This window comes from Acomys minous (assembly GCF_964271855.1).
Source record: "Acomys minous genome assembly, chromosome: 9".
Taxonomy (NCBI): domain Eukaryota; kingdom Metazoa; phylum Chordata; class Mammalia; order Rodentia; family Muridae; genus Acomys; species Acomys minous.
Window position 1 is genome coordinate 99387532 of NC_140490.1, and position 26853 is coordinate 99414384.

The 26853-nt window shown below is 45.7% G+C and overlaps 1 protein-coding gene and 1 long non-coding RNA gene across 3 annotated transcripts; one reads left to right on the forward strand and one right to left on the reverse strand.

The window, feature by feature from the left end:
• Nucleotides 1-9027: 9027 nt before the first annotated feature.
• LOC311605834 lies at nucleotides 9028-21445 on the reverse strand. Of its 2 annotated transcripts, XR_014782102.1 has the most exons (5): nucleotides 20929-21445; nucleotides 17163-17342; nucleotides 10717-11036; nucleotides 10266-10620; nucleotides 9028-9170 (listed from the first exon to the last, which is right to left on the reverse strand). It is a non-coding gene; the product is annotated as an uncharacterized lncRNA (long non-coding RNA). The 2 variants fall into 2 exon arrangements; XR_014782103.1 differs by lacking the exon at nucleotides 9028-9170 and having other exon boundaries at nucleotides 10053-10620.
• Nucleotides 21446-21579: 134 nt separating this feature from the next.
• BTG1 (BTG anti-proliferation factor 1) lies at nucleotides 21580-24230 on the forward strand. Its single transcript, XM_084796690.1, has 2 exons — nucleotides 21580-22071; nucleotides 22897-24230. The coding sequence occupies exons 1-2, from the start codon at nucleotides 21924-21926 to the stop codon at nucleotides 23262-23264; spliced, it is 516 nt and encodes a 171-aa protein (XP_084652816.1). The 5' UTR covers nucleotides 21580-21923; the 3' UTR covers nucleotides 23265-24230.
• The last annotated feature ends 2623 nt before the right edge of the window (nucleotides 24231-26853 follow it).

Consider the following 26853-nt stretch of genomic DNA (forward strand, 5'->3'; position numbering starts at 1 on the left):
GTTATCCGCACTTGCCGCTCTTGGAGAGGACCTGGATCCGGTTCCCAGCAGCCCCACAGAGTCTCATCACTGTCTGTAACTCTCGGTCCCAGAGGTACAGTAGATGCACATGAGGGTTAGAGGCTCCACTGAGAAGGTGACACTCTCATTTCCTAACCATCTCTCTAAGGTACCACTTCCAAATACCAGTGCATGAGGGATGGTGTGTCAACGTGAAATTCATGAGGAGCACAGATATCCGGTCCAGAGCAATGATAACAGCTAGAGAATGTTGTTCCCGTCGAGAATCCACAGAGAAAAACATGAACACACCCGAAAAACATCAAATGAAACAGACATCCTAGGTGAGAGGAAACATAGCACAGGCCAGTGGTATACAGGCCAGCAGTATCTCTTGGGGCCGCGGTATGGCTGTCTCAGTGGTACAGTATCTAAGGAACATGAAGTTTGGGGTTCCATCCTCAGTGCTAAAGAAGAAAAAAAGGGGGAAGGGACAGGAAAAAGTAGAGAAAAACAGCACAAATACAATATGCACACACATACATGTTTCTACACATATGCCCAGGATATATAGTTATTGCAGTGTTTTTTTTTTTAACTGTTTATTTCTATGTGTATGTGCTTGAGTGAGTTTATGGGCACCGTGCAGCAGGCATAAGGTTATTGTGTAATTAAAATGCTGATTTCTGCACACCCCATATCAGGTTGCTATCTTTGTTCTGAGAATCTCCTGTCTCAGTGTTGTGTAAACACTGATCACCAATTGTACCCTGATGTGCCAATAAAGCAGCTTACAGCCAATCGCTGAGCAGAGGAAGAAAATAGGGCTGGACTTCCTGCCAGCCAGTTGAGGAGGAGTTAGAAGAGAAGTAAGGGATTTAGTGATGGGAGAGGTCCAAGAGACATCAGGAGAAGGAATTGGATCAGAGAAAGTCACAAAGACCAAGTATCTCTGGAATGTACTCTGGGAGGAAGCAAAGTTATCTTAGAGAGTTAAGAATATAGAGGCTAGGTGTGGTGGCGCACGCCTTTGATCCCAGCACTCCAGAGACAGAGGCAGGCTGATCTCTGTGAGTTCAAAGCCAGCCTGGTCTACAAAGTGAGTCAATGGCAGCCAAGACTAGAAGAGAAACCCTGACTTAAAAAAAAAACAAAGAAAGAAGAAGAAGAAGAAGAAGGTAATAACTGCTCAACTACTGTGTTGTGAATGAAGCTTATCATTAAACAAATATAATATAGTCTCAATTATTTGTGTGAGAGCTTTGTTAAGAGAGAAACTCGGAAACAAACAATTTTATATAAAAAAAAAGTACTTCAACACCATGCATGTACAGTACCTGAGGAGACCAGAAGAAGGCACTAGATTTCCTGAAACTAGCATTACAGGTAGCTCTGTGTGGGTGCTAAAATTGAACCTGGGTCCTCTGCAACAGCAGCTAGTGTTCTTAACTAGCAAACCATTACTCCAGCCCCTATTACAACAGCTTAAAATAAGTATATAAAATATATATATGCAATACATTATATATATATATATATATTGCACATACACACACACACACACACACACACACACACACACAAGATGGTTCTCTGAATGGGGATTAGGTTTCCAAAAGACACCAAACTTTCTGGTGCCTGGACTGTGGACTTCCCAGACTCTAGAACTGAAAGAATGTGGGCCCCACTCTAGAGGTACAGATTAGCACAGCCTCCCCTGAGGATCTACACACTGCTTACATTTTTCCCATTGGTTTTTATTTTAGCAATGTAAGCTAAGTGGAATTTGTTCTATATACAGTGTAGCACTCTAATTTGCCTCTGCAGAGCCAGGGCAAGGGACTCAGCCAAATAAATAAGCGCTCAAGCTCTGAAAGTATCCTTTCTCTGGGAGAGCTCAATTGTATGTACAGGTTGGCCAGCTCTTCTTTCAGTGTTCTAGAGTGTGCTTTCCTTATGAGGCTTGAAACTCTGAAAAAGAACTTCACATGGCTTGCTATAGACCTACCCCATCCTTTAAAAAATTGTTGACGTTTTTTGTGGATTTTTTTGTTGTTGTTGTTTGTTTGTTTTTGTTTTTTGAGACAGGGTTTCATTGTGTAGCCTTGGCTGTCCTAGACTCACTTTGTAGACAAGGCTAGCCTCAAAACTCACAGCTATCCATCAGCCTCTGCTTCCTGAGTGCTGGGATTAAAGGTGTGCACCACCATACCCGGGCAACATATTTTAAGGTGCATGCCTGTATGTGTATGGTTGTGAGCTACCATGTGGGTTCTGGGAACTGAGCCCTGGTCCTCTACAAGAGCAATAAGTATTCTTGACCATAGTGCCATCTCTCTTTCCTTCTACATCCTCCTTTGATTTTTTGAGACAGGGTTTCTCTGTGTTATCTTGGCTGTCCCTGGAACTCTCTTTGTAGACCAGGCTGGCCTTGGAACTCCCAGAGAGACACCAGTCTCTGCTTCCAGAATGCTGGGATCAAAGGCATGCGCCACCACTGCCCTGCTACTTCCTCTTTTGAACAGACATGATAGCGTGCATTCTGCGGGATCCTCCATTTATTCATCTGCATAACAATGAAGGAACGTTTATGGCACAACTGTTCTGCCACTGACCTCTGGAGTACTTCCTGAAGTAGTGTGGTGAGGACACAGCTAAAAACACCCAAAAGCTCCTGCAGGATTCACTGGTCTCTTCTCTCTTTTATACAAAAATACCACTCAGTTGAGCTGTAGCTTTTTTGTTTTTCAGACATGGTCTCTCTGCATAGCCCTGGCTGTCCTAGAGCTCACTAGGTAAAACAGGATGGCCTTGAACTCACAGAGCTCCAAGCGCTGAGATTTAAAGATGTGTACCACCACACCCGGCCAGGTAGAATTTTTTGATTCAAGGTATGTATTTAATCTTCCGTCAGAGCGTTTGCTGTCACAGACTCTCAGTCAAGCTTAGTTTGTCTCTGAAATAGTTATCAATGTCATTGTTTACCACTGAGTTGCTCACCCGTACTAGGAAACAAGACAGCTGTAATATTCTGTTGTTGTGTATTTCTGTAAGAAAGTTCTACTACTTGGTGTGACTAAAATCACCCTCTGTCTGGGTGTGGTGGCGAATGCCTTTAATCCCAGCACTTGAGAGGCAGAGGCAGGTGGATCTCTGGGAGTTCAAGGCCAGCCTGGTCTACAAAGCGAGTCCAGGACAGCTAAGGTTACACAGAGAACCCCTGTCTCAAAAAACCAAAAACAAAAGACACTTATTGTTTGGGATGGTGGGACACACCTCTTATCTTGAAAAAACTGCTATGAGGCAGAATCGTGGGTTCAAGGCCAGCCTGGGCTACATGAGACCCTGTCTCTAATTTAATTAACTAATGAGCAAAGCAACAAATAAACAGAATGAGCCTCTTTCTTCTGTGTCACCATGTGATCTCTCCTGCATGTGTCCCTCCCAGTATATTGTTGGCCAGAGACCCTCACCTTAAACCTCTCAAAATATGAGTTAAATAAAACTCTCTTCTTTCTAAACAATCCAGCTTCAGGTATTTTGTTGTAGCAACACCAAGGGGACTAAGAGAGCTGCCTCTATATCGCAATAGCAGAGTTAAAGCCCACCCACCCACCAAGTCCAAAACAGATGCTATCGGGTCATTTGTAGAAAACATTTGCTGAATTCAAGTCTAGATTATATTTATTACACACACACACACACACACACAAACACCATGACACTCCTGAGGAGGTCACAGAGCAACTTGCAGGAGTTGCTTTCTTTCCGTCCGTCATGTGGGTCTCGGGGCTCAAACCCAGGAAGTCACGTTTGGCAGCAAGGCCTTTTCCTGCTGATCCATTGCACCAGCCCCAAATCAACATTTCTGGGCCTTATCAAGTGAAGTTTTAGTCCATATTCAAGCAAACCTAAAGGAAACATCTTGAGCAATCCTTCCACTTAGGAGGCCTAGTTAGAGGCCAGTCCATGCGACCTGGTAAGTTCAAAGCAAGACTGACTCACACAGTGTGACACCGTGTTATGGTGGGGTGGCTGGGGGGAAGGACTTCTGAGAGATGATGCCATACTTATATTCTTTTGTGTGTCTTCTTCTGCTTTTGGTTTTGGTTTGTTTTGAGTCACGGTTTCTGTCTTAGCTGGCCTTGACCTCAACATTCTCTTGCCTTGCCTTGAACCCCGTAGTCTGGGATACCTGCTACTCCTCGTGGAAATTTTTTATAGCTTCTCTACGAAGACTATGACAATGGCAAAACTATAGCCAGGGTTACTGTATCAGCCAGTAATCTCAGTCCTTAGATGGTGGAGACCGAAGAAGAGGAGTTCAAGGCCTTCCTCGTCTCTACAGAGTTTAAGGCCAGCCTAGGCTACAGAACACTTTGCCATGAGCAAGAGCCCTGCTGTTGAGCTTCATCCTCAATCCCCAATTGGCTTTATTTGGCTGCCTTTGGAAAACAACATTGTTTCAATGCTGGTCTCAGAAGACATGTTATTAAGTGGAATATCTCAGTTCCGGGTATGGGATACCTCCCTACAAGTTAATTAGTCAAAGAGGGCCCCCTGAGACCTATGAAGCAGCACAGCCATTGCTCTTGGTTGCCTCAATCTCCAGAGCCACACAAAGAAAAATACTGATATAAACATTTCCGAGGGAGATGATTTGACAATTTGTGCATGAAATATACAGTATACTAGCTAGGGATGCTGGTTCCCCCTCAGCATGGCAGCCACTTGTGAGGCTGAGTCAGGAGAAGGATTAAAATGACAAAATGAAGGTGGAAAGGTGGACATGAGCTCCCACGCCTAAGCAAAAAGCTATCTCCAATTGGCATTTGTTTGTAAAGGAAAATTCAGTTTTCGCCAGTGTCTTCTCATTGGGTATACTAACCATACTTAACGGTAAGCCCCATGCCCCGCAGTAGATGGCAACACAAAATAAACTCGGTGGTATTTCTGTAGACTTTCTATCTCATGTTGCTTTGTGTGAGCATGTCTTATCTTACTGATCTTTTTTCTTGTATACTGGTTTCGAATTTCATATTTTCGTGTATTTCCTTTCTGTGTGTTTTTGTGTCTGTGGGTATTTGTGCATTTCTGGTGTTCCCAAATACCCACAGACACAAAAACACACAGTTTGATGATGATGATGATGATGATGATGATGATGATGATGATGATGTTGCTTTTTCAAGACAGGGTTTCACTGTGTAGCCCTGGCTGTCCTGGGATTGCTTTGTAGACCAGGCTAGCCTCAAACTCACATAGCTCTGCCTACGTCTGCCTCCCATGTGCCTCCCACAGTGTACGTCACTGTGCCTGGCTGTCTCTCTTAAATTCTTGTTTGTTTGCTGTTTTTGTTTGCCTGTTTGATTTCTAAAGAGAGCGAAAAAAGGGGGACATGGAGTTGGGTTGAGAGTTGGAAAGGACACGGGAGTCGCTGTGATCAGCTTATAATGTATGAAAAATAAGTTTCTTTCAATTAAAATAAAATTTCTAGGCCAACATAGGCTACACAGTGAGTTCAAGCAGGCTCAGGCTTGACACTGTCAAAATCGTACTGATGACGACAACACAAGAAAGGTCTAGAGACGTAGATCAGTGATAGAGCAATTGGCAGGCATGAGTAAGACATGCAGTTCAATACCCAGTAGAGCACAGGCAGGTACACGCAACACACACACACACACACACACACACACACACACACACACACACACACCACACCACACATACAATCTATATACCTATCCATCATTTATCATCTATCTTCTATCAATCATTATCTATCTCTCACTATTTATCTATATCTATCTATAATCTATCACTGTTTATCTATCATCTATATATGACTATCTATTTATCATCTATCACTGTCTATCTATCTATCCTCTAGAGATGTAGATATAACTATTGATACGTAGAGAGAGGTGGCCTGTGTGCCTGCCCCCCCAACCCTGACAGGTTGGGCTGAGGAAGTGAAATTTTAGAAGTTCATTAGTGTGTAGGACGTGGGGGAACTTAATCCTAACTGTGCGCTTTCTTCAGATGATTAAACAATGAGTGTTTATGAAACCAAGGAAAAAGATTTCCCCTCAGAGTTCACTTTTCAAAGACTGCTCTGTGCTCTCTGGCTCATTCGACAAGAGCCCCACAGGGTGCTGATTTTTATGCACATATGTAGCCAGAGTACTTCCTGTTTGGGCTCAAATGCCTGCCTTCTCCTTAGTCAGAGGAAAGAATGGTGTGTTGATCATCTGTGAGGGGGAGGCCAAATCAAGTGCTGTTGAGCCTTTCGCAGTTTAGTCCACTTCTCTTGGCTAATCCAGCAAGATTTTTGCACTTGAGTAGACTGTAACCAGAGAGGCCTCCTTACCAGCTTTCCAACCCTGTGGACTGCTCTGAGGTGAATGTCTTGGGAAAGAAGCTCTCTCTCTCTCTCTCACTAGCTGACTTGTTCTCTGGGCCCTTAGATGTGATGGTATGGACGTTTGGAATGTGTGAGGCACCCACAGCAAAGCAAAAGAGGCTTTCAGAAGATAAGGGACCAGGAAGGAACTGCCTGGGCCAAGCCGTGAAGGGCATCCTGAAGGCTTTAGGGAACAGTAGAGAATGTGTGAAAGCCAAGGGACAGGGAGAGGGGAAGATACAACACCAGTGCCCAGAGTCACCCTGGTGAGCAACTACAAAAGGAAGCTAGCTTGCTTGCTTGCTTGCTTGCTTTTTTTTTTTTTTTTGGTTTTTTGAGACAGGGTTTCTCTGTGTAGCCTTGGCTGTCCTGGACTTGCTTTGTAGATCAGGTTGGCCTTGAACTCAAACACCTGCCTCCGGCTCTGCCTCCTGAGTGCTGGGATTAAAGGTGTGCACCTCCACGCCTAGCACAGGAAGCTTTCTTAATGGAGAATCTTCAACTAAGTTAAAATAAATAAATAAATAAATAAATAAATAGAGGCAGGTGGATCTCTGTGAGTTCAAGGCCAGCCTGGTCTACAAAGTGAGTCCAGGACAGTCAAGGGTACATAGAGAAACCCTGTCTCAATAAATAAACAAATAAACAAACAAACAAATGACTTATGTACTCTAGTCACTGATAGACCTCAAAGCTGTCATGATGGCTTTTGAAACGGCTGTATAGGTAAAACACTTGCTGTGAAAACATGGGTATCTGAGTTCAATCCCCGGAACCTACAAAAGGGTAGAGGAAGGAATCTGAGGGACGGCAGGCAAATAGCCATAGAAAGCTTTCAAAAAAGTGAACCATATAGGCCACATCTTCTTCCTCCTATGGTCCAGGAAACTTTGGGGAAGATGAGGAAAATGGTTTTTAGAGCCAGAGGTAGTGAAACAAAGGACAGTGTGCACAAGACCTGTGCAAGCCTAAGTACGACCAAATCCCAGCATAGAGAGAGGAACCGGGCATCAAGTGCCACCATGAGCTGGTAGCTATTGGCCACTGATAGCTAATTGGAAGAAGGAAAAGTCAATTTTCTCTAAGAGTGTTGCCCTGAAAAGTCAACTGTGCTCCAGCAATGGCCACGCATCCAAGGCAATTTGGGCAGTAGAAGTTGGTCTTCACTGTGTCGATTTTTTGTGGATTTGCCAGGACTTTTACAAAAGAACTCAGGGCCTCAAGTTTTCTAGGCAAGTACTCCTGAGCTGTATCCTCTGCTGGAAAGTAATTGTTTTCAAGTATCAATGCCTCGGGTCTGGGCCTCACCTTCACTTTATCTCTATAGCTCAAAGGTGGGGCCATAGTTGCTTTATGAACTGGGTGAGGCCAGCTCTGCTAAAGAACTAGCGAGAATCCCAAACAGAGAGCCACATGCTTCCTATCAGAACGTTAGCATCACTCGGGGTATGGTCATCGTTAGTGAAGATTTGTTTCTTCACAGTCTTCCCAGAAGGCTTATTACCTGACCATGCTTAAGCCTTAGGGCTGGAAGCCAGGCATGGTGGCGCACGCCTTTAATCCCAGCACTTGGGAGGCAGAGGCAGGCTGATCACTATGAGGTTGGGGTCAGCCTGATCTACAAAAGCAAATCCAGGACAGCCAGGACTGTGACACAGAGAAATCCCATCTCGAAAACCTAAAAGAAAAACACAACAAAACCTTAGGGTTGGAGCCGGGTAGTAGGCAAAGAGAGATGCCTTGTACACAGCTGGTAGTGCAGCCACTATGGAAAGCACCTTGGTGGGTCTACAAATACACCTAACCACATACTCTGCTCGTATCACTCCTGAGCATCCATAGGAAGGGCGACTCTAAGTCAGCATACTGCGACACGTCTATGTTTATCTACTACACTAGTCTCTATAACCAATAATATGTCCCGGCACAAAAGAAGCCGAGGCAGGAGTCTCATGAGTTCAAGGACAGCTTGGGTGACAAGGAGAAGTTGGAGGACAGTCTAAGACTACCTAAGGCCCATCTCAAAACAAAAACTGGGTAAGAGGGCAGAGGGCGTTTCGGTGGGAGACTGATATGAACTGTGGGGAATGGCTGAGCTGACAAAGCAGGGGCTGGGTAAACCTGATGGCCTGGGTTCAAGCTCTGAAACCCAGAATAAAGAGACAAAGCAAACACATAAATGTTGACCTCTGATACCTGCAGATGTTTGCCTGTATCTACCATACACACACACACACACACACACACACACACACACACACACACACACCATCTTCTTCATCATCATCATCAACATCATCATAATCATCATCTTTTTTTTTTTTAATTGACAAAATTGGAATGGCACAGTGGCTGCTCATTAGATGGAGGGTCTTGCTCCCAAGCTTGATGACGTGAGTCTCATCCTGAGGACCACATGGTAGAAGAAGAGAGTCAACTCCACAGAGTTGCTCTCTGACCTCCACAGGTGCACTAGGGTACTCATGTACCTGCACACTGCGCGTAAATGCACAAAATTTAAAATTAAACAGCTCAACCAGTCTAGAGGTCCACCAAATAAATCAATTTTATTTTTATTTTTATTTTATTTTTTTTTTAATAAATAGGTTTTAAAATGTGGTACATATACTCAGTAGGATGCTATTCAGATGTAAAGGCAGGTATAGTTACTTCACCGGCAAGAAATCGAACCGGAGATCATGATGTTAAGGGAGTCGTGCACATGTGTGTGCATGTGTGCATCATGATGGTCATGGTGGGTGGACTACGGAAAGGGAGAAAAACACGTACAGGGGAAGAGAGAAGACAGGGGCAATGGAATATATGTGTCATGAAAGCACAAGGGGGACTGTTAGGGAGAAGAGAGGTACTTGGGGGGGCAGGTGGGGGGAGGGGGTTGGGGATGGTAGTGGGGAGGGAGAGGGGTGTATAAGGATACAGAGGTAAGACAATGTCAGTGAAAGCCATTCCATTGTCCACTGACCAAAAATTTCAAAACAAACCCCACCTGGCCTCCAGTAATGAGTGGTGATGCTGGTTTATAATTGTGGGAGATGGAGGCAGAAGGATCAAAGGTTCAAGCTTATCTTCCTCTACTTAGTGAGTTCAAGACCAGCCTATGCTAAGTAACAAACAGGCTAACATCACCAGGAGCGAAAACAAAAGAGAACAAAACCTTGCTTCCCCGCAGAGATGGAACCAAGACCTCTCTGACCACAGAAGCCTTGTTCTGAGAGATAGGGCAGATGGTGGGGACTTTAAAAACAGATAAACAGAGAGAGTCACAAGGCTGAGCTCTAAAAAAAAAGAAAAGAAAAGGTTTGGGGTGGAGCCGGATTTTGAGAAATGGCCCTGAGGCTTTACTAGAGACCATGGGGTGGGACCTCCTGGGGGGGCAAATGTTGGCGTCTAACTGGGCTGTTCAGCGGTAGCCACCGGGCCTTTCCACACCCCACTGGTCACAAGCTTCCTCTTGTTTGCCTTAGTCTGTGGAGCAGCTTAGAGTTCCTCTCTCAAGATTCAGGTCATAGGGGAAGTGGAAAGCTTCAAGAAGCAAAGCTTCAAGTGGCCTTAAATAGAAGCCACCCCTCCCCCCCCCCCCCCCCCCGCTACCCCCACCCCCACCCCTAGCCCCTGTTTTCTCGTATCTACCCTTAGGGAAATTTTTCATTCCAGTGAAAATTATTTTATTTGGCAGACTTTTTAATCTGCCTTTTGACTCCATTTTCCAGCCAGCCTTTTAATAAAAGTCACTGTATTTTCCGGGGTATGCCAACCATAAGATGTCTCCACCACCACTGCCCTGATGTGTGATCCCCCGCTCCCGTCCCCAACTGTTTGTGCTCTCTTGCCTACTTACTCCAGCTTTCGTTTTTTCCAGTCCTTGTTAGCAAAAAGCATGTCTCTTGAAAATCTTACTGAGTTTTCCAGCACGTGGTGTGAGAGCTACAATATGGTTGTGAGTGAGTTGTTTTCTTTAGAACTGTCCCGAAGGTTGGCGAAATCCCAGTCTGTAGATCTGCGATCTCAGGACTCATGAACTGAAGAGGACTGATGAAGAGTCCAAGGGCTAAGCCCGACTGTATAGGGAGATTCCCATTAAAAAAAAAAAAGCCATTTGCTCAGACATGAGTCCATGGGGACCGAACTTCTGAGACAAGTCAAAAAAGAGGTCACCTGGAAGATAGCCACCAAATCCAATACGCTGACAAGAACTGAAACGGGAAGAAACCAAGTGTGAGGCTTGGGATGTGGCATCCTTAGTAAAGTACTTGCCTGGCCCCCAACATAAGCCAGACGCAGTAGCTCACCCTAGAATCCTACCGCCCTAGGGTGGTGGAGGCAGGAGGATCAGAAGCTTGAAGTCATCCTTTGCTGTCTCAAAAGGGGAGGATGAAGCCAGGCCCAGTGGCGCACACGCCTGTTATCCCACACCCTGGGAGGCAGAGGCAGGCTGATCTCTAGGAGTTCAAGGCCAGCCTGGTCTACAAAGTGAGTCCAGGACAGCCAAGGCCACACAAGAAGAAACTGAGCTCCCCCGCCCCCAATTGGTCACTTCTGATGAGTAGTTCTTTTCTTCTCTTTGAACCCAGCAGATCCAAACAGTTCTGGTGCCTCTTGAGTTCAAACCCTAGGGGAAAAGCAAGGGAAGGATGGCAACCAGGTCGCGGCCACCAGAAGGGTCCACTGCCCGTGGCTGCCACACAACAAACACAATAATGGACGGGATTGAGCCAGGCCTGTAATCCCAGCACAACGAGGCCCACACAGAAGGAGTTTGAGGTTAGCCCAGATGACCCAGCAAAACTTTATCTAAAGAAACCACAACAAAAGAAGTATAGACCTCTAAAAATACTCAAGTATTTCAAGATTTAAGGAGATAGAAGGAAAAAAAATTTCAACTTTATCTTTCTAAAATCTATCATTCTTTTTAGCTTTCAAAAAATAAATCTGATCACACCACTTTTCTGTCCCAAATACCCAAGCCACTCCCCTGCCCCCACACCATGTGTTTTCAATGACCTTTATTGTCTTTGCTTTAAGCTTTGAAAATACTCCAAGCCCAGCCCCCCTTTCTTTTTCTGCCTTCCAGGAAGACAAAATCATAGTTCACTTTCTGTTTCACTTTGGGGGTTCCTTATCACATATTCAAAGATAAAGGCTTTGTCTCTGATTGATCTTATTTATTTGTTTATTTATTTTTTATTTTTTTTTTTATGAGACAGAGTCCCTTGTGTCACAAGCTGGCCTCCATCCTCCATAGCAGAGGCTGATCTTGAACCCCTGATCTTTTGACCTCCGTCTCCCAAGACTGGAATCACAGGCATTCACACCCTTTGCCCTCCAGCTTTTCTGTGTGTATGAGCACAAGCACCATGTCAAACCTGTGAAGATCTGAGGGACAGCATTTGGAACTTGGGTCTCTTCTATCTTCTTCTTCTTCTTCTTCTTCTTCTTCTTCTTCTTCTTCTTCTTCTTCTTCTTCTTCTTCTTCTCCTTCTCCTTCTCCTTCTCCTTCTCCTTCTTCTTTTGGTTTTTGGAGACAAGGTTTCTCTGTGTAGCCTTGGCTGTCCTGGACTCTTTGTAAACCAGGCTGGCCTCGAACTCCCAGAGATCTACCTGCCTCTGCCTCCTTGGGTCTCTTCTCCTGCCATGATGATTTCAGGAATCAAAGTCATTTGTCAGGCTTTGCCTATAACCACTGAGCCATCTTGCCATGGTGTGTGTGTGTGTGTGTGTGTGTAAGACTTTTTAAGAGACTGAAATCTGGGAGTGGTAGTGTACACCCTTGTATTTCTGTGAGCTCAATCTATGAAGGAAGATCCTGGACAGCCAAACTACACAGAAAAACCTTGTCTCAAAAAGCAGAGAGAGAGAGAGAGAGAGAGAGAGAGAGAGAGAGCGCCTTGAGCTTGCTGACCAAATACCCTACCACTAAGCTACATTCCCAGGCCACATTTGTGTTGGATCTCTGTGCTTCCATTCTCAGGGCTGTCTGTTGGGCCTTGAGGGACACAGTGAATCCCAGGCCTGGGTAAGTGATAGACAGCAGGCCCCAGAGATGCTGAAGACCACCAAGCATGATGGCATGGGCCTTTCCTCCCAGCACCTTGGAGGCAGAAGCTGCTGGATCTCTATGGCTTTGTGTGTTCTAGTCTACATAGGGAGTTCTAGGACAGCCAAGGGCAAACAAACAAACAAACCAACAACAACAACAACAACAAGATGGATCCTAGAGAATGCTAGTAGATGCTACAAATGGCGCAGGGTGAAGGCTCATTCTCCATACTGTCTGGCCATAAGTGTTTGGAGATTAGGTATTTTTGTAGGATTTGGCAGTATTTACACAGAGATAATGAAATATTCGCGGGAGTGGAAATCAAGTTCAAATGTTTTGTATTTATTTTGCACACCTAGCTTAAAGGGAGTTTATTGAAAATGTTTTGGCTTCTCAAGACAGGGCTTCTTTGTGAGGCCATGGCCGTCCTGGGACATGTTCTGTAGAGCAGGGTAGCTTCAGATGTGCCTCACTCTGCTTTGCAAGTGCTGGGATTAAAACCATCACCACCAGATCAAAGGTGGGAGTTTTTGTTTTGTTTGTTTTAATTGTGTTCATGAGAAACAGGCATGCAGTTCAGTTGTAGAGTGCTTAGCACGTAGCAACGTGCAGGAAGGCCTGAGTGGTATCCTCAGCATTTTAATACCCGGATATGGTGCTGCAACTCTGTGATCCAAGCACTGGGGAGGTAGAGGTCAGTTTGGAAACTCAAAAGTCATCTTTAGTTACATTTTCGAGTTAGGAGGCCAGGCTGGCCTACGAAAGCTCCTGACTCACAACAAAACCAAAAACAGCACAAAAGGAGAAAAGAAAGAACTGTGTTCTTGAAACAGTTTGTGTTTCAAGTGACTCTCCAGAAAAATAAGACTGCTGCTGTCTCACTTACTCAAGTAGACAGTCTGTCATAATGAGGAATTTAAATGCTACAAGAAAAATCAATCCTTTCCTACCTTTATTTAAAAGTAAAAATCATGGCACAGCATCAGTACTGTGCTCACAGCAGGGTGCCAGCCTCACCAGGATGCCAGTCAGCACCAGTGCCACAGTTTTCATCCCCAAAGTTGGTTTCTTGTTTTCCCAGCAGGAGGGATGGAAGGCAGGATCTTGCACATGTTAGACAGTGTTGTTCCACTCAGTGCTGTTATGCTGTTTAGTTGAAGGTTAATATTTAACAGCCGTTTTTTAACCTGGGAGTTGAACAGCGCTTTCTGAGGGGTCAGCTAAGAAACACTGGAAAACAGAGATATTTACCTTACAATTCGTGACAGCAGCAAAACTACAGTTATGAAGTAGAGACAAAAATTTTATAGTTGGGGGTCACCACAACATAAGGACGTGTATTAAAGGGTAGCAGCGTTAGGAAGGTTGAGAATCACTGCTCTATGACCTCCTTTTCTTTCCCTTTCTCTTCTCTCTTCTTTCTCTTCTTCTTCTTCTTCTTCTTCTTCTTCTTCTTCTTCTTCTTCTTCTTCTTCTTTTCTCTTTCTCTCTCTGTTTGTCTGTCTGTCTCTCTCTCTCTCTCTCTCTCTCTCTCTCTCTCTCTCTCTCTCAGGGATGGGATCGAGAGCCTTTCATGTTAGCCAACTGAGGTGTTTCCCCCAGTTGATTTCTTTCCTTCTCTCCATCCCTTCCCTTCTCTTTTCTTCTTTCCTCTCCCCCCCCCCCCTTTTTTTTTCTTTCTAAAACAGGGCTGGCCTCAAACTAGGAATGTAGCCTTCTAAAGATGACAATCTTCTGTTTTATGATCTGGTTAGGATTGCAGTGTGTACCCCATGCTGTTTAAGAGGTACTGGGGATCAAAACCCAGGGTTTATTTAATTTTTTGTTTTTTTGGGTTTTTTGGAGGGGGTCCTTTGTTTCTTGTTTTGTTTTTGTTTGTTTTTGTTTTTTGAGACAAGGTTTCTCTGTGTAGCCTTGACTGTCTTAGACTCACTTTGTAGACCAGGCTGGCCTCGAACTCACAGAGATTTGCCTGCCTCTGTCTCCCGAGTGCTGGGATTAAAAGCGTGTGCACCATCACACCCGGAAAAACCCAGAATTTGATGAATGGGAAAAAAATCACTCTGCCAACCAAGGGCAACAACCTCAGCATCCTGCACCTCTCAGAAGCTTTTGTTTGGTTTTATTGTTTGATCCTTTTAGACAGGGTCTCATAGAGCTCAGGGTATCCTTGAACTCACTACCTTGACAAAGCTGACCTTGAACTCCTTTTTCTCCTGATTCTGCCTCTGGAGTGCTGAGATTATCACAACATCCTTTTCTAGTATTGTAGTATAGTGTGTGTGTGTGTGTGTGTGTGTGTGTGTGTGCGTGTGTGTATGTGTGTGTGTGTGTGTGTGTGTGTGTGTGTGTGTGTGTGTGTGTTTATGGGAACAGGCAGGAACATGGAGGTCAGAGGACAACTTGGCAGGAGTATGTTCTCTCACCCTATGGATCCCAGGGATCAAATTGAGGTCATCAGGATTGCCAGCAGGTATCTTTTCCCGAAAAGCCATCCCACAGACCCTCAGCTATCATTTCTATGTGGTGAAAGAATAGTCACAAACATTATTTCTTCTAACCTTGTGTTCACAGCCATCCTTCCTTCCCCAGCCTCAGCCTCTGGAATGCTGGATTACCGGGATGAGACAACCACGTCCTAATGCTTGAGCTGCACCGGTACACAACTGCAATTTTCTATCAAGAAATGTTGTACTAGCTGGGCGTGGTGGCACACACCTTTTATCCCAGCGCTGGGAGGCGGTGAGTTCAAGGTCAGCCTGGTCTACAAGGCAAGTCTAGGACAGCCAAGGCTACACAGAGAAACCCTGTCTTGAAAAAACAGAAGAAGAAGAAGAAGAAGAAGAAGAAGAAGAAGAAGAAGAAGAAGAAGAAGAAATGTTGTACCAAACGAGCATGGTGGCACACACTTGGGAGTCCGGGACAGGAGGACTGCCAAGTTAAAAGACTAACAGGACTGTGACTGTTGTGTGAGCTACAAGTGGCCTGGGCTACATACTGGCCATAAATGACCTATAGTACACACACCTGACTTTCCTAGCCTACTCTTGCCTTTTCTTTATCCTTCCCAGCCTCTTGTAACTGCTGTGTACTCTCAACTTTTTCTTCTGAGATATCATTAATATATATATATATATATATATATATATATATATATAGTTTTTTAATCCAAGGCTGGCCACTGTGTAGCCCAGGTTAGCCTCAAATTCTGGACAGTTCTCCTTTCTTGCCCTTCTGAGTAGACAGGATTACAAGTCTGTGCTATCAGGTCTAGAATGTCCAATTTCTAACTTATTTCACTTGATATGGCGGCATCTAGTTTCATCTTCCACGTAGTTGTTTCCTCCCATTTGAAACTTTCCATCATGGTGGGAGGACCAGTAAGACTCAAGAAGTACATGAAGTTTACAGGGCTAAGGAAGCAAACACCTTTTGACCTGTAATAAAGCTCCTGAGGCATACACACTACTCAAGGCTCCTCCCCAAGGTGGTATGATCAGTAGTAAAAGCCGGCGATAGCTGGGCAGTGGTGGCGCACGCCTTTGATCCCAGCACTCAGGAGGCAGAGGCAGGCAGATCGCTGTGGGTTCGAGGCCAGCCTGGTCTACAGAGTGAGTCCAGGACAGCCAAGGCTACACAGAGAAACCCTGTTTCATACAAAACAAAACAAAACAAAATGCTGGTGAGAAAGGTCTCTTGATCAGCTCAGATGCAGGTCTTGCAAGGAGCTTCCTGGATGGGACTTTGGCTTTGGTGTAGTCATCAGCAAGGCTAGGTGAGCTTTTAGTGACACAGCTGTCCTCGAGTCATCCATTTTTCTCTAAGCAAACACTTACCCATGCTTTAGAAGTAATCACATTAAGCTCACTATTTTACAGTGTAGATTTGGGTGCAATCACTTCTCATTTCTGTCACCAGCACCCTTCCTAGATTGAACAGATGTTTCCTTACTTCTCTCCAGGAAAAGCCACACAGTGCCATCCACATTGTCACAAATCACAAGAATTTTATTTTTTTTTAAAGGTAAGTAGTATTCCATTCAAAAATACCACATTTTCTTTATCCACTCATGACTTGGTGGGCATGTAGGTCAATTCCATTCATTGACTATTGTGAGTAGGATGGAAATAAATTAGGTGAAGAAGTTATTTAATTTTAATACATTTATAATTTTTTTTTTTTGAGACAGGGTGACAGGGTTTCTCTGGGTAGCACTGACTGTGTTGGATATGCTTTGTAGATCAGGCTGGCCTTGAACAACGATCTGCCTGCCTGTGCCTCCTGAGTGCTGGGATAAAAGGTGTGTGCCACCACGCCCGGCTCAATACATCTTAAAGCTACTTCAAATAGCTTTACAACCAATGGGAAGATTGTGGGATGGGATGGTAGTTCTATTGTTAGTTTTTGGCTTTTAAAAAATGTCTCCGGGACTGTCTCGATCACTGAACTCATGTACGAACACACACACACACACACACACACACGTACATAATTAAAAACAAACCTTACAAAATAATTTTTTTCTAGGAGTGTTGGCGATGTTGTTTAGTTGGTAGAGTGACTGTCTAGTATTCAGGATGCCCTAGGTTCCATCTGCAGCCTCAAGTGGTGGTCAACTAACTGCAATCCCAATACTAAGGACACGGAAGCAAGGGACCAGAAGTTCAACATCACTTTGCACTAAGAGTATCTCATTACCTTCCGTCGACAGACGTGCTGGGGGTGGGGATTCGGGAATGGAAGGAAGAGGGTCTTTCATCAGAAGGGGACCAGGAAGTCCTTTCTTACTTGAGGATGTAGAACAGATTCTGTTGTGTGCCGTATGCATTGAGATGGAGTTGTCTACTTTCACACCATGTTGCTCAAATTTCAACGATCCTGCAGCAGATAAGATTTCATATACTGAGATTAATTATGTTCAATCTGGGTAAGTACCAGAGTGAGGGGCAGCACTGCGCACGGTCATTGCTATCTAGAGGGTCAGAGAAAGTTTTCTGGGGAACATACAAACAGTTATTAGGGAAGTGGAAAAGCAAAGAGGTCCTTTGGTAGTGAGGACAGAATACGAAATGTTTTTGTTTGTTTGGTTTGGTTTTTTGTGTTTGTTTGTGGGGTTTTTTTTGTTTTGTTTTGTTTTGTTTGAGGCAGGGTTTCAGGCTGTCCAAGACTTGCTCTGTAGACCAGGCTGGCCTCGAACTCACAGTGATCTGCCTGCCCCTGCCTCCCAAGTGCTGGGATTAAAGGCGTGTGCCACCACGCCCGGCTAGAATATGTAATGGTTAGCACAACAACCTAATTTAGTCCTAACATTGTGACTTAATTGTAAACACTTAAAGGTAATGTTGATATGGCCGGGCATGGTGGCATACGCCTTTAATCCCAGCACTGGAGGTAGAGGCAGGCAGATCTTTTTGAGTTCGAGGCTGGTCTACAAAGAGAGTTCCAGAACAGCCAGGGCTATTACACAGAGAAACCCTGTCTCGGAAAAAAAACAAAACAAACAAAAAAATGAAACAACAGCAACAACAACAGAAAAAAAAAAAAAACAAACCCCGTTGGGCTACACAGGAAGATCTTGTGTCCTCTCTCTGGCTCTCTCTTGGGTTGTTTGCCTTCTTTGAACTAAAAGTTGGCCTTGGACAGGGTGCCGACGGGCATGTTGGCGCAATCTTTTAATCTTATCCATTCAGAGGCAGAGCCTGGTAGATTTCTAAATTCAAGGCCAGCCTATTCTACTTACCCAGTTTTACACAGTGAGATATCTCACCCTACCCTACCCGTCCCCAAAATACAAAAACATGTCTAAGCCATGATGCCGTATTTTGATATTGATAACTTTCCTGCTTACCACACACACCCTTCCATGATAGAACTAGATGGCGAAAAGGCTCTAGCTAGCATGGCAAACATGGCGCTGGCAGGCCTTGCCCTCCTCCTCCTGACCTCTGCCTTGCTGAAACCTGTTAGAGTACATCCTAAAGCTAGCCCCCAAGGTCTGGTCCCTTATTTGGCTGCTTCCTCCTCCTGAGGCCGACTCCCAAGGTCCAGCCATCAAAGTATTGAACTCCAGCAATCAAAAGCCCATTTTTGGCTCACCCAATTAACATGCGCAATTAAAACCAAACACCTCTGCATCTCATAAAGTTTCCCCCTTTACCTTTGTAAACCGCCATTTTCCTATATGCCAGGTCTGTCTCCTCTCCATCCAGAGGCAGTTCTTTATCCCTTGGGGACAAATCCCTCTGCCGCCTTTCCCTTGTTCTCATCCTCTTCTTCCTGTCCTCTAGCTCCTGTCTTTGTATCTTATTCCCTGGCCTCTGGGGCAAATAAATCTTTGTGCTGACAACTTGGTGTTGTGCTGTCTTGAGACGACGTCAAGGTTTTCAACACTGCTGGTCCCCAAAATTTAGTAGTTTGTTTTTGTTTGTTTGTTTGTTTGTTTGGTGTGTGTGTGTGTGTGTGTGTGTGTGTGTGTGTGTGTGTGTTTTGGTTTTGGTTTGGTTTTTTGAGAGCGGGTTTCTCTGTGTAACAGCCCTGGCTATCCTGGACTCACTTTGTAGACCAGGCTGGTCTCGAACTCATAGCGATCCGCCAGCCTCTGCCTCCCGAGTGCTGGGATTAAAGGCATGCACCACCACGCCTGGCTTAAAGTTTAGTAGTTTATAGGTTAGAGAAACCTTCCCTTACTCCATACATACATACATACATACACGTTTCTCTTTCTTCTTCCTTTGTGGTTAAAAACATTTGACATAGGATCAAAAACTGCACAACTCTTTGGATTCTGCTAAATTGACCAACAGTTACCCCTATAGAAAGTGTTTCCTGAGCTGCTGATGTTTGTTCTGTTTGCCAATTAAACAAAAACAAAAACAAAACAAAATCCCCAAGTTCATTTTCTGATTTTGTTTTGACAGAAATCCTATGATAGTGATGCCATGACTGTTTGTAAGGTCTCACTATGTGGTTGAGGATTACCTTGACTTTCTCATCTTCCTGCCTTTGCTACCCCAGTGCTGACATTATCAGCATGTGTCGTTGCTCCTGGTTTATGCAGAGCTGGGATCTTTCTGTACTCTAAATAAACACTCTACCAGCTGAGGCATAGCCCTAGGTCTCCTGCCTCAGGATGGAATTACAAACAAACTTCTCTTAGCTTCTTGAACTGACTTCTTTGCTTTGAGACAAGGACTCAACTTCGGCTGGCTTTGAACTCACAGCCCGGCCTAATTTTAAAGTTATCAGATGAGGTCCTGGTCATGTTTGGGATATGGAGAGGACCAGGCATAGGGAGCTGTGGGAGTTTGATTTTTAAGTGTTTTGTTAGCTTCATTTTTTTTGTTTCGTAGAGGAATCTGTTTATTCTCTGAGTCTCTGGGATTCCAAACTGGAGGTCAGGTACAGGAGAACCGGACAGGTTTACTCTCCTCATTCTGAGTCCTGCCTGGAAGGGCTGTGACTAAAAGACAGGTGGGGAGCAGGGTGGTTAAGAGTGATGCCTACCTCACTACAGGCCTCCTGGCTCCAGTGCAAAGCCTGCTTGCTATTCCGTTTGTTTTTCAGAAAGTTCTATTTACCACTTAGAGAGAGAGAGAGAGAGAGAGAGAGAGAGAGAGAGAGAGAGAAGAGAAGAGAAGAGAGAAGAGATTCGACTTACTTTATTATAAAAGAAAATCAATAGTTTCACAAAATACAAAGTAGACTTTTTATTTTTTTGGTTTTCTTTCTTTCTTTTTTGGGACAGTGTTTCTCTGTGTAGCCCTGGCTGTGCCAGAACTCCCTCTGCAGAACTTAGAGATCCACCTGCCTCTGCCTCCCAAGTGCTGGGATTAAAGTTGTACTGCACCACCGGGCTAAGCTAGTGCTTTTTCACAATATTGTCTTTAGAGGACATGTGTGGCTACTTTAGTACTGTGTATTAATAAAAAAAATAATTTCACTTAAGCAAACTTCTCAGTAACCAATCAGTGCTCTGCTTTCCCACTACACCGGCTAGCTCCATATATTTCTAAAATGGTGTGTGTCGCAACTGATGACCAACTAAACCCTAGATGTTTATTTCCATCTGGTAGAGCTCAACTTCTTGTTTGCTTTCTCCTCCTGCCTGCCTGGACTTGACCTTCTTTTCCCTCCTCTCCCCTCTCCTATTTTAATAGAGTTGGGTTAACCCTGTTTGGAGCTAATAGTTTTGGCAGGCTCATGCTTTCTCTCCAGGCCGTTTCCAAATGCCTTTGCAAATAAATGTGGGTGTCTCTGCTTAACACTCAACAAGCTGAAAGTTTAATCTTTTGTTTGCTTTAACAGCAGCCCAGCTCTAAAGTTCTGACATTTCTTCAACTAGGGAAAAAATACGTTGGTTGTGTGTACACTTTTAAAATACATATGCAGATTTTAAAAAATTATTATTTTCAAAGCCCTCCTTCCTTTTCTTTTTTCTTTCAACTTTTTGCAGACACGTCCTCACCGTTCCCCGAGGCTGCCGGGGTTCTGTAGTCCCGGGTTCGCTTTAACCAGCCGGATTAACAGCTCGTGGGAGCTGGCTCCTCCACCTCTGCACACATCGGAGCCCCACACTCCGCCACCGTACGCTCCTCCCGCCGAGACCAGCCAGCCACTCAGACTGGAGCTGGAACCAGATGTAAATAAACACGGAGTAAGTACAGGGATCGGAGCTGCGGCTGCGGACGGAGACCGAACCCGCGTCCGGCAGGCGGCTCCGGGCACGCTGCGTTAAACGGAGTCTCGGAACCCGGACCCCGGAGCCGCGTTCCGAGACCGTAGAGTCCCGGCTGGCCAGGGCCGTGGGCGGAGCTAGCGCGGGGGCGGAGCTTTCACACGCGCCTCCTCGGCTGGTCCCTCCGCCCCGCACGGCTCCAGCGTCTCAGGCTGCCACTCGGGGGTTTATTTGTTTACAAGCAGATTACGTCAGCTCCTCCCTCTCTTCCCGGCCTCTGGGCCCGCCCCCCTGGCGGCCCTTCTCCCGCCCCCTCCGGCTCCGAATCTGCCTGCGTCACAATGGTGCGATCTCCGGATTGGCTGGCGTCCGCCGTCACGCTCCGGGTACGCCACTTCCTTTCCGCAGCGCTATAAAATGAGCTGCACGGCGGCGGCTGCTCTTCGCCCCTCGGAGCTGGAAATGCAACTCTCGGGATCTTCGGAGGCTACCGAGCTGGAGGCGGAGGCGGCTGGGGAGGTCCGAGCGATGTGACCAGGCCGCCATCGCTCGTATCTCTCTCTCTCTCTCTTTCTCTCCTGCCGCCTCCTGGCTTGAAAATAACTTTTTTACTCTAAAAGAAAGAAAGAAAAAAAAAATCCCATAGAACCAGTAGCCGTCCGCGCCTCGCGCCCTCGCTTCCTCTCGGCCGTCGGGTCTGGGCGTGCTCCCGGGGTGGCCGCTCCGCCGTCGGGGCCGCGCCGCCGAGCCCCGGCCGCCCCGGGCCACCCCCGTCCGCCGCCCCCATGCATCCCTTCTACACCCGGGCCGCCACCATGATAGGCGAGATTGCCGCCGCGGTGTCCTTCATCTCCAAGTTCCTCCGCACCAAGGGGCTCACGAGCGAGCGACAGCTGCAGACCTTCAGCCAGAGCCTCCAGGAACTGCTGGCAGGTGAGCGGGGCGCGGGACCCGTCGCGGGTGGCCACTAACGGGCGCGTCCCGGCCGGGGCTCGGGGGGGGGGGGTGAAGACGGGGGGAGGGCTGGGCGGCGGGACGTCGCGACACGCACAACAAAGGATCCGAAACGGGGCGACGGGAAGCTGCGCCCCGACGGCTGCGGGCCGGTCGCGGGGGACAAAAGACCCGGGGTCCGGCGTCCCGTCGGTCCCCTCCGCCAGGCCGCCGCGACCGTTGCGGGGGTCGCCTGCGGGGCCCCTGACTTGCTCGTCGCTGCCGTGGCCCCGGAGCCAGCCCGGGGACCGACGTGCCAGGTCTCCGCACCTCCCGTGCCTCTTGCCCATTAATCATCGGATTTGTCACCGGTACAATTACAACCCAGCCCAGATCTTGGTTTAGGGTTTCTTGTTTTTCTTTCCCTTCGGGGTTAACAGTCCACTGTGGCGTTGTCTTGCCCCCACTCCCCCCCCCCAAAGCCATAAAGTCTATTGTGTGCGACCCCCGTGGGGTGGAGAAAGTAAACAGGTTCCCTCCTGGTCGCCTGTGCAATCCGGCCAGCTGGGGCAGCGCGCGGGATTCCTGTTTTGGCGGCTCAAGCGGGTCAGTGCCCCGGCCGCTGTTTGCCACACTGTTAATTCAGAAACCCTGTCTGCTCTTTCTCCATCCTGTCTCAGGACAGTGAATGCCGCCTCGGACATTTGTAAAAGTTGGTGTTTTTCGTTTCCTCTCCTCCAAGAGGCTAGCAAGAGAAGAGTACAGTGCGGCGGCCGCGATGAACTACCGATCTAAGCATTGTTTCTCTGTTCCTCTCTTCCACAGAACATTACAAACATCACTGGTTCCCAGAAAAGCCGTGCAAGGGATCGGGTTACCGTTGTATTCGCATCAACCATAAGATGGATCCTCTGATTGGACAGGCAGCCCAGCGGATTGGACTGAGCAGTCAAGAGTTGTTCAGGCTTCTCCCAAGTGAACTCACACTCTGGGTTGACCCCTACGAAGTGTCCTACAGGATTGGAGAGGATGGCTCCATCTGTGTGCTGTACGAAGCCTCACCAGCAGGGGGCAGCACGCAAAACAGCACCAACGTGCAAATGGTAGACAGCAGAATCAGCTGTAAGGAGGAACTTCTCTTGGGCAGAACAAGCCCTTCCAAAAACTACAATATGATGACTGTATCAGGTTAAGATATAGTCTATGGATGGATCATCTTATAATGGATGGATAAATTTGATTTTTTGCTTTGGGTGGGCTCCTTTTGGGGATGGATTATGGAATTTAAACCATGTCACAGCTGTGAAGATCTGGCACAAGATAGAGTGGTAATAATTTTTTTTTTTAAAGTGACAGTGCCATAGTTTGGACAGTACCTTTCAGTGATTTAAATAGCCTGTGAGTCCAAGGTTAGGATCACTTTATTTGCTAGGGAGTGAAGTCAAGGCAGGGTGGTTTCAGTTTCTCCCAGACCTTCTACCCAATTTGTCAACGTCAGTCCCTTTAAGGAGAATCTGTATTTCTCAGAACCCTCTTTTGCAGTCCATCTTGCAGGGGAATTTGCACTATTACACTTGAAAGTTATCAGGAACTTTTTTTTTTTTGGCAGCTCAACAGGAAAGCTCAATGTTGTAAGCATGGTAGTACTGGAAACTCCACGGAGACTTTACCTAGCACTTAAATGTATAAATGTACATAACGACAAACTAGTACGCATGACCCCGGGGGAAACGGTCAGACCTTGTATTGTGTTTTTGGCTTTGAAAGTAGCAAGTGACCAGAATCTGCCGTGGCAACAGGCTTTTAAAAGACCCTTTAAAAAGACACTGTCTCAACTGTGGTTGTTAGCACCAGCCAGCTCTCTGTACATTTGCTAGCTAGTAGTTTTCTAAGACTGAGTGAGTAAACCTCTTATTTTTAGAAAGTGGAGGTCTGGTTTGTAACTTTTCATTGTACTCAGTTGGGTAGAAGTCTTTTCCACAAACCACCATCTATTTTGTGAACTTTGTTAGTCATCTTTTATTTGGTAAATTATGAACTGGTGTAAATTTGTACAGTTCATGTATATTGATTGTGGCAAAGTTGTACAGATTTCTATATTTTGGATGAGAAATTTTTCTTCTCTCTATAATAAATTGTTTCTTATCTTGGCATTTTAATCACTCTCTTGTCATGATTACAGAGGTGCAGCTAAAAGGTATTTTTCTCAGAAGTCTTAGGTTTGTGAGCTGTGTTGATGTCACTTGCACCCTGGTCATGCAGAAAAACACACTGGGTGAGGAACAAAGGTGACGGGTGTGGTCGGTAGCGTTAGAAGAAACAGGAGTAAGGTTTTTATTTGTATTTTTTTTAACTCAAGTTAAAAACATGGACACATTGACAAGCTAGCAATGTCATGAAATGAGGAGAGACACAAAGGAGGGTAACCTCTTCCAAAAGTGATGCCACCCAAAGGACCCGCGAGTCACTGCTTCCTGGGGAAGTGAAGATAGATGTGTTATCCTCGGGCCCACCTTTGAGAAACAATTGTTTTGTCCCGTGGATTTGTTCCTTTAGAGAATCCTGGGGCAGGTGACCTAGAGTGTTAAAGAACAGGCTCTTGGCAGCAGAGCGATCGCTTGCTTGACGCTTTGCCTCACCTGCAAGAGTTACATAAAAGTCCCATAAGCCGGAATTCAACAACAGGTATGTTGATAAACTTCTTTCCTCAAAAGTCAAAGCACTGGCTTCGGAGCCCTGGTTTCCGTAGCGAGGGAAATACTGAGGTGGTAGTGCCTCATGTACGAAGATTTGCTGCTGGTTTGAAGGTTGTGGGGGATTAGAAAGACTGGCGCTTTCATGAAAATTGAAAGCAGAAATTTGACTTCTTCGCAGTTAACCTGGTTGGGGGAGGGGGCAATACTACCTGTAAACATGTTAACATTGGGCATAGATTAACACAGTTGACATTGCTTAAAGTCAGTAATTGCTCTAAGTCAGTGGATTCAAACAAGCTTGAGGGCTTTTTTTTTTCAATCTGGAAGATTGAATTTTTCTGATATTTTTATCAGTGGTCCAGAAGTACATCACCAAGCACTAAATGCCCCAGGTAATTGAGAATAGAATACAAAAGCTATTCATACACTTGGTTTGGGTTTTGTTTTCTGAGATGGGCTCTTGTTTTATGTCGCCCAGGTTTGGCCGCCTAGATCTTCCTGCCTCAGCCTCCCGAATGCAGGGATCACAGACATATGTCACACAGATGTATGTCACACCCTGTATTAGTTCAAATTCTTTGTGTTTCTACGAAATGGATCTCATTATGGCTTTGTTTTATACACATATTTCATCTAGTCCTTTCTCTCAAAGGTCCCATGTTACCAAACTTGGATTTGAACACTATACTACAGTGTAGTTTAAACCAGGTCTCGCCCTACTGCTGGCCAGTTAAATCCTTGGAAGCTGCTTAGCTGGTGAGGCTTTGGGCACAGGCTCTAGTGACCTAAAGCAGAGAGGAGGACCCTCCAGACGGTACAGTTCTGTACTGAGGCCCTAAGATCTCTTCCTCATTAAGAGAGAACTGGTCTTGATGGTGCTATCTGACTTTTTTGCTACTTGGAAAAAAAAAAAGCCTAACAAAAGTGTGATTTAGAATTCAGGTGGTGTCTAGCCCGTGAGGCATGCAAATATCTCAGACCTAGCGTCCAGCTGTTTCCTGTGACTGTAACCCTGCATTCCCCAGAGAGCTGAGCTGAGCCAAGCCTGTGTCTGCTGCACAGGAGCTTCTTAATAGTCCTGCTCACTGCTTTTGGCCAGCGCTTGGCTTTAGCTATTTTGACAAAAACTGAGTGTCTACTGCAGTGTGTACATGCAGTTCATTAATACCAGGCGTTTTTCTTTAAATCAAAGAGCGGTATATGTAAAAGGTTTCACACTGCCTGGTTTATTTTTATTTTTATTTATTTTTGGTTTTTCGAGACAAGGTTTCTCTGTGTTAGCCTTGGCTCTCCTAGACTCACTTTGTAGACCAGGCAGGCCTGGAACTCAGCGATCCTCCTGCCTCTGCCTCCTAAGTGCTGGGATTAAAGGCGTGCGCCACCACGCCCAGCCCTGATTTATTTTTGAAGTCATTTATTGGAAATCCTCTTAAAAGATGGTTTAAAATGAGGAATTCATAGTTAAGATTAACAGTAAATGTGAGGAATGGTTATTTTACAGGTTTTAGGTTGTTTTTATTTTGAGTTTCTTTTTGTTGCTGTCTCCAAATTTAAGTTTGAGCCTTCCTTTGTTATCCTAAAACCACCCATGACATATTAATGTTTTGTTTTGATGCCACGGCTGTAGCTCATGGCTGGCTTTGAACTTGCTATGCAGCTAAGGAAGACCTGAATTTCCTGATCTCCTCTCTCCACCTGAGATCACACCAGGAAGCCTGGCTTGATGTAGATTATAAGAAAAGTTATCCCATTTATACAGGATGTGACTATCCCTCCTGTCATCTTTACCTTTGAGATATTTCTGTAATCACAGGCTGGAAAGGCCACCAGAAAGTAGCTTTCTACTTAGAAGTGAATAGGAGGCTTTTTTTCCCCCAACACAGGGTTTCTCTTGACTGTCCTGGACTCACTGTGTAGACCAGGCTGGCCTCCAACTCACAGCGATCCGCCTGCCTCTGCTTCCCGAGTGCTGGGATTAAAGGCATGCGCTACTACCGCCCGCCCGAGGCTTCTTTATGTCACTGATACTCATACTTTGGCAGGGAATTTTGTTTTTGGAGACAAGGTCTTATCGGAACTCGAATAC

Excerpts from the sequence above, each read along its gene's own strand:
- BTG1 (XM_084796690.1), top strand. The coding sequence starts at position 21,924 with ATGCATCCCTTCTACACCCGGGCCGCCACCATGATAGGCGAGATTGCC. Across the intron at positions 22,072-22,896 it reads CCTCCAGGAACTGCTGGCAG|AACATTACAAACATCACTGG; the intron begins GTGAGCGGGGCG and ends TCTCTTCCACAG.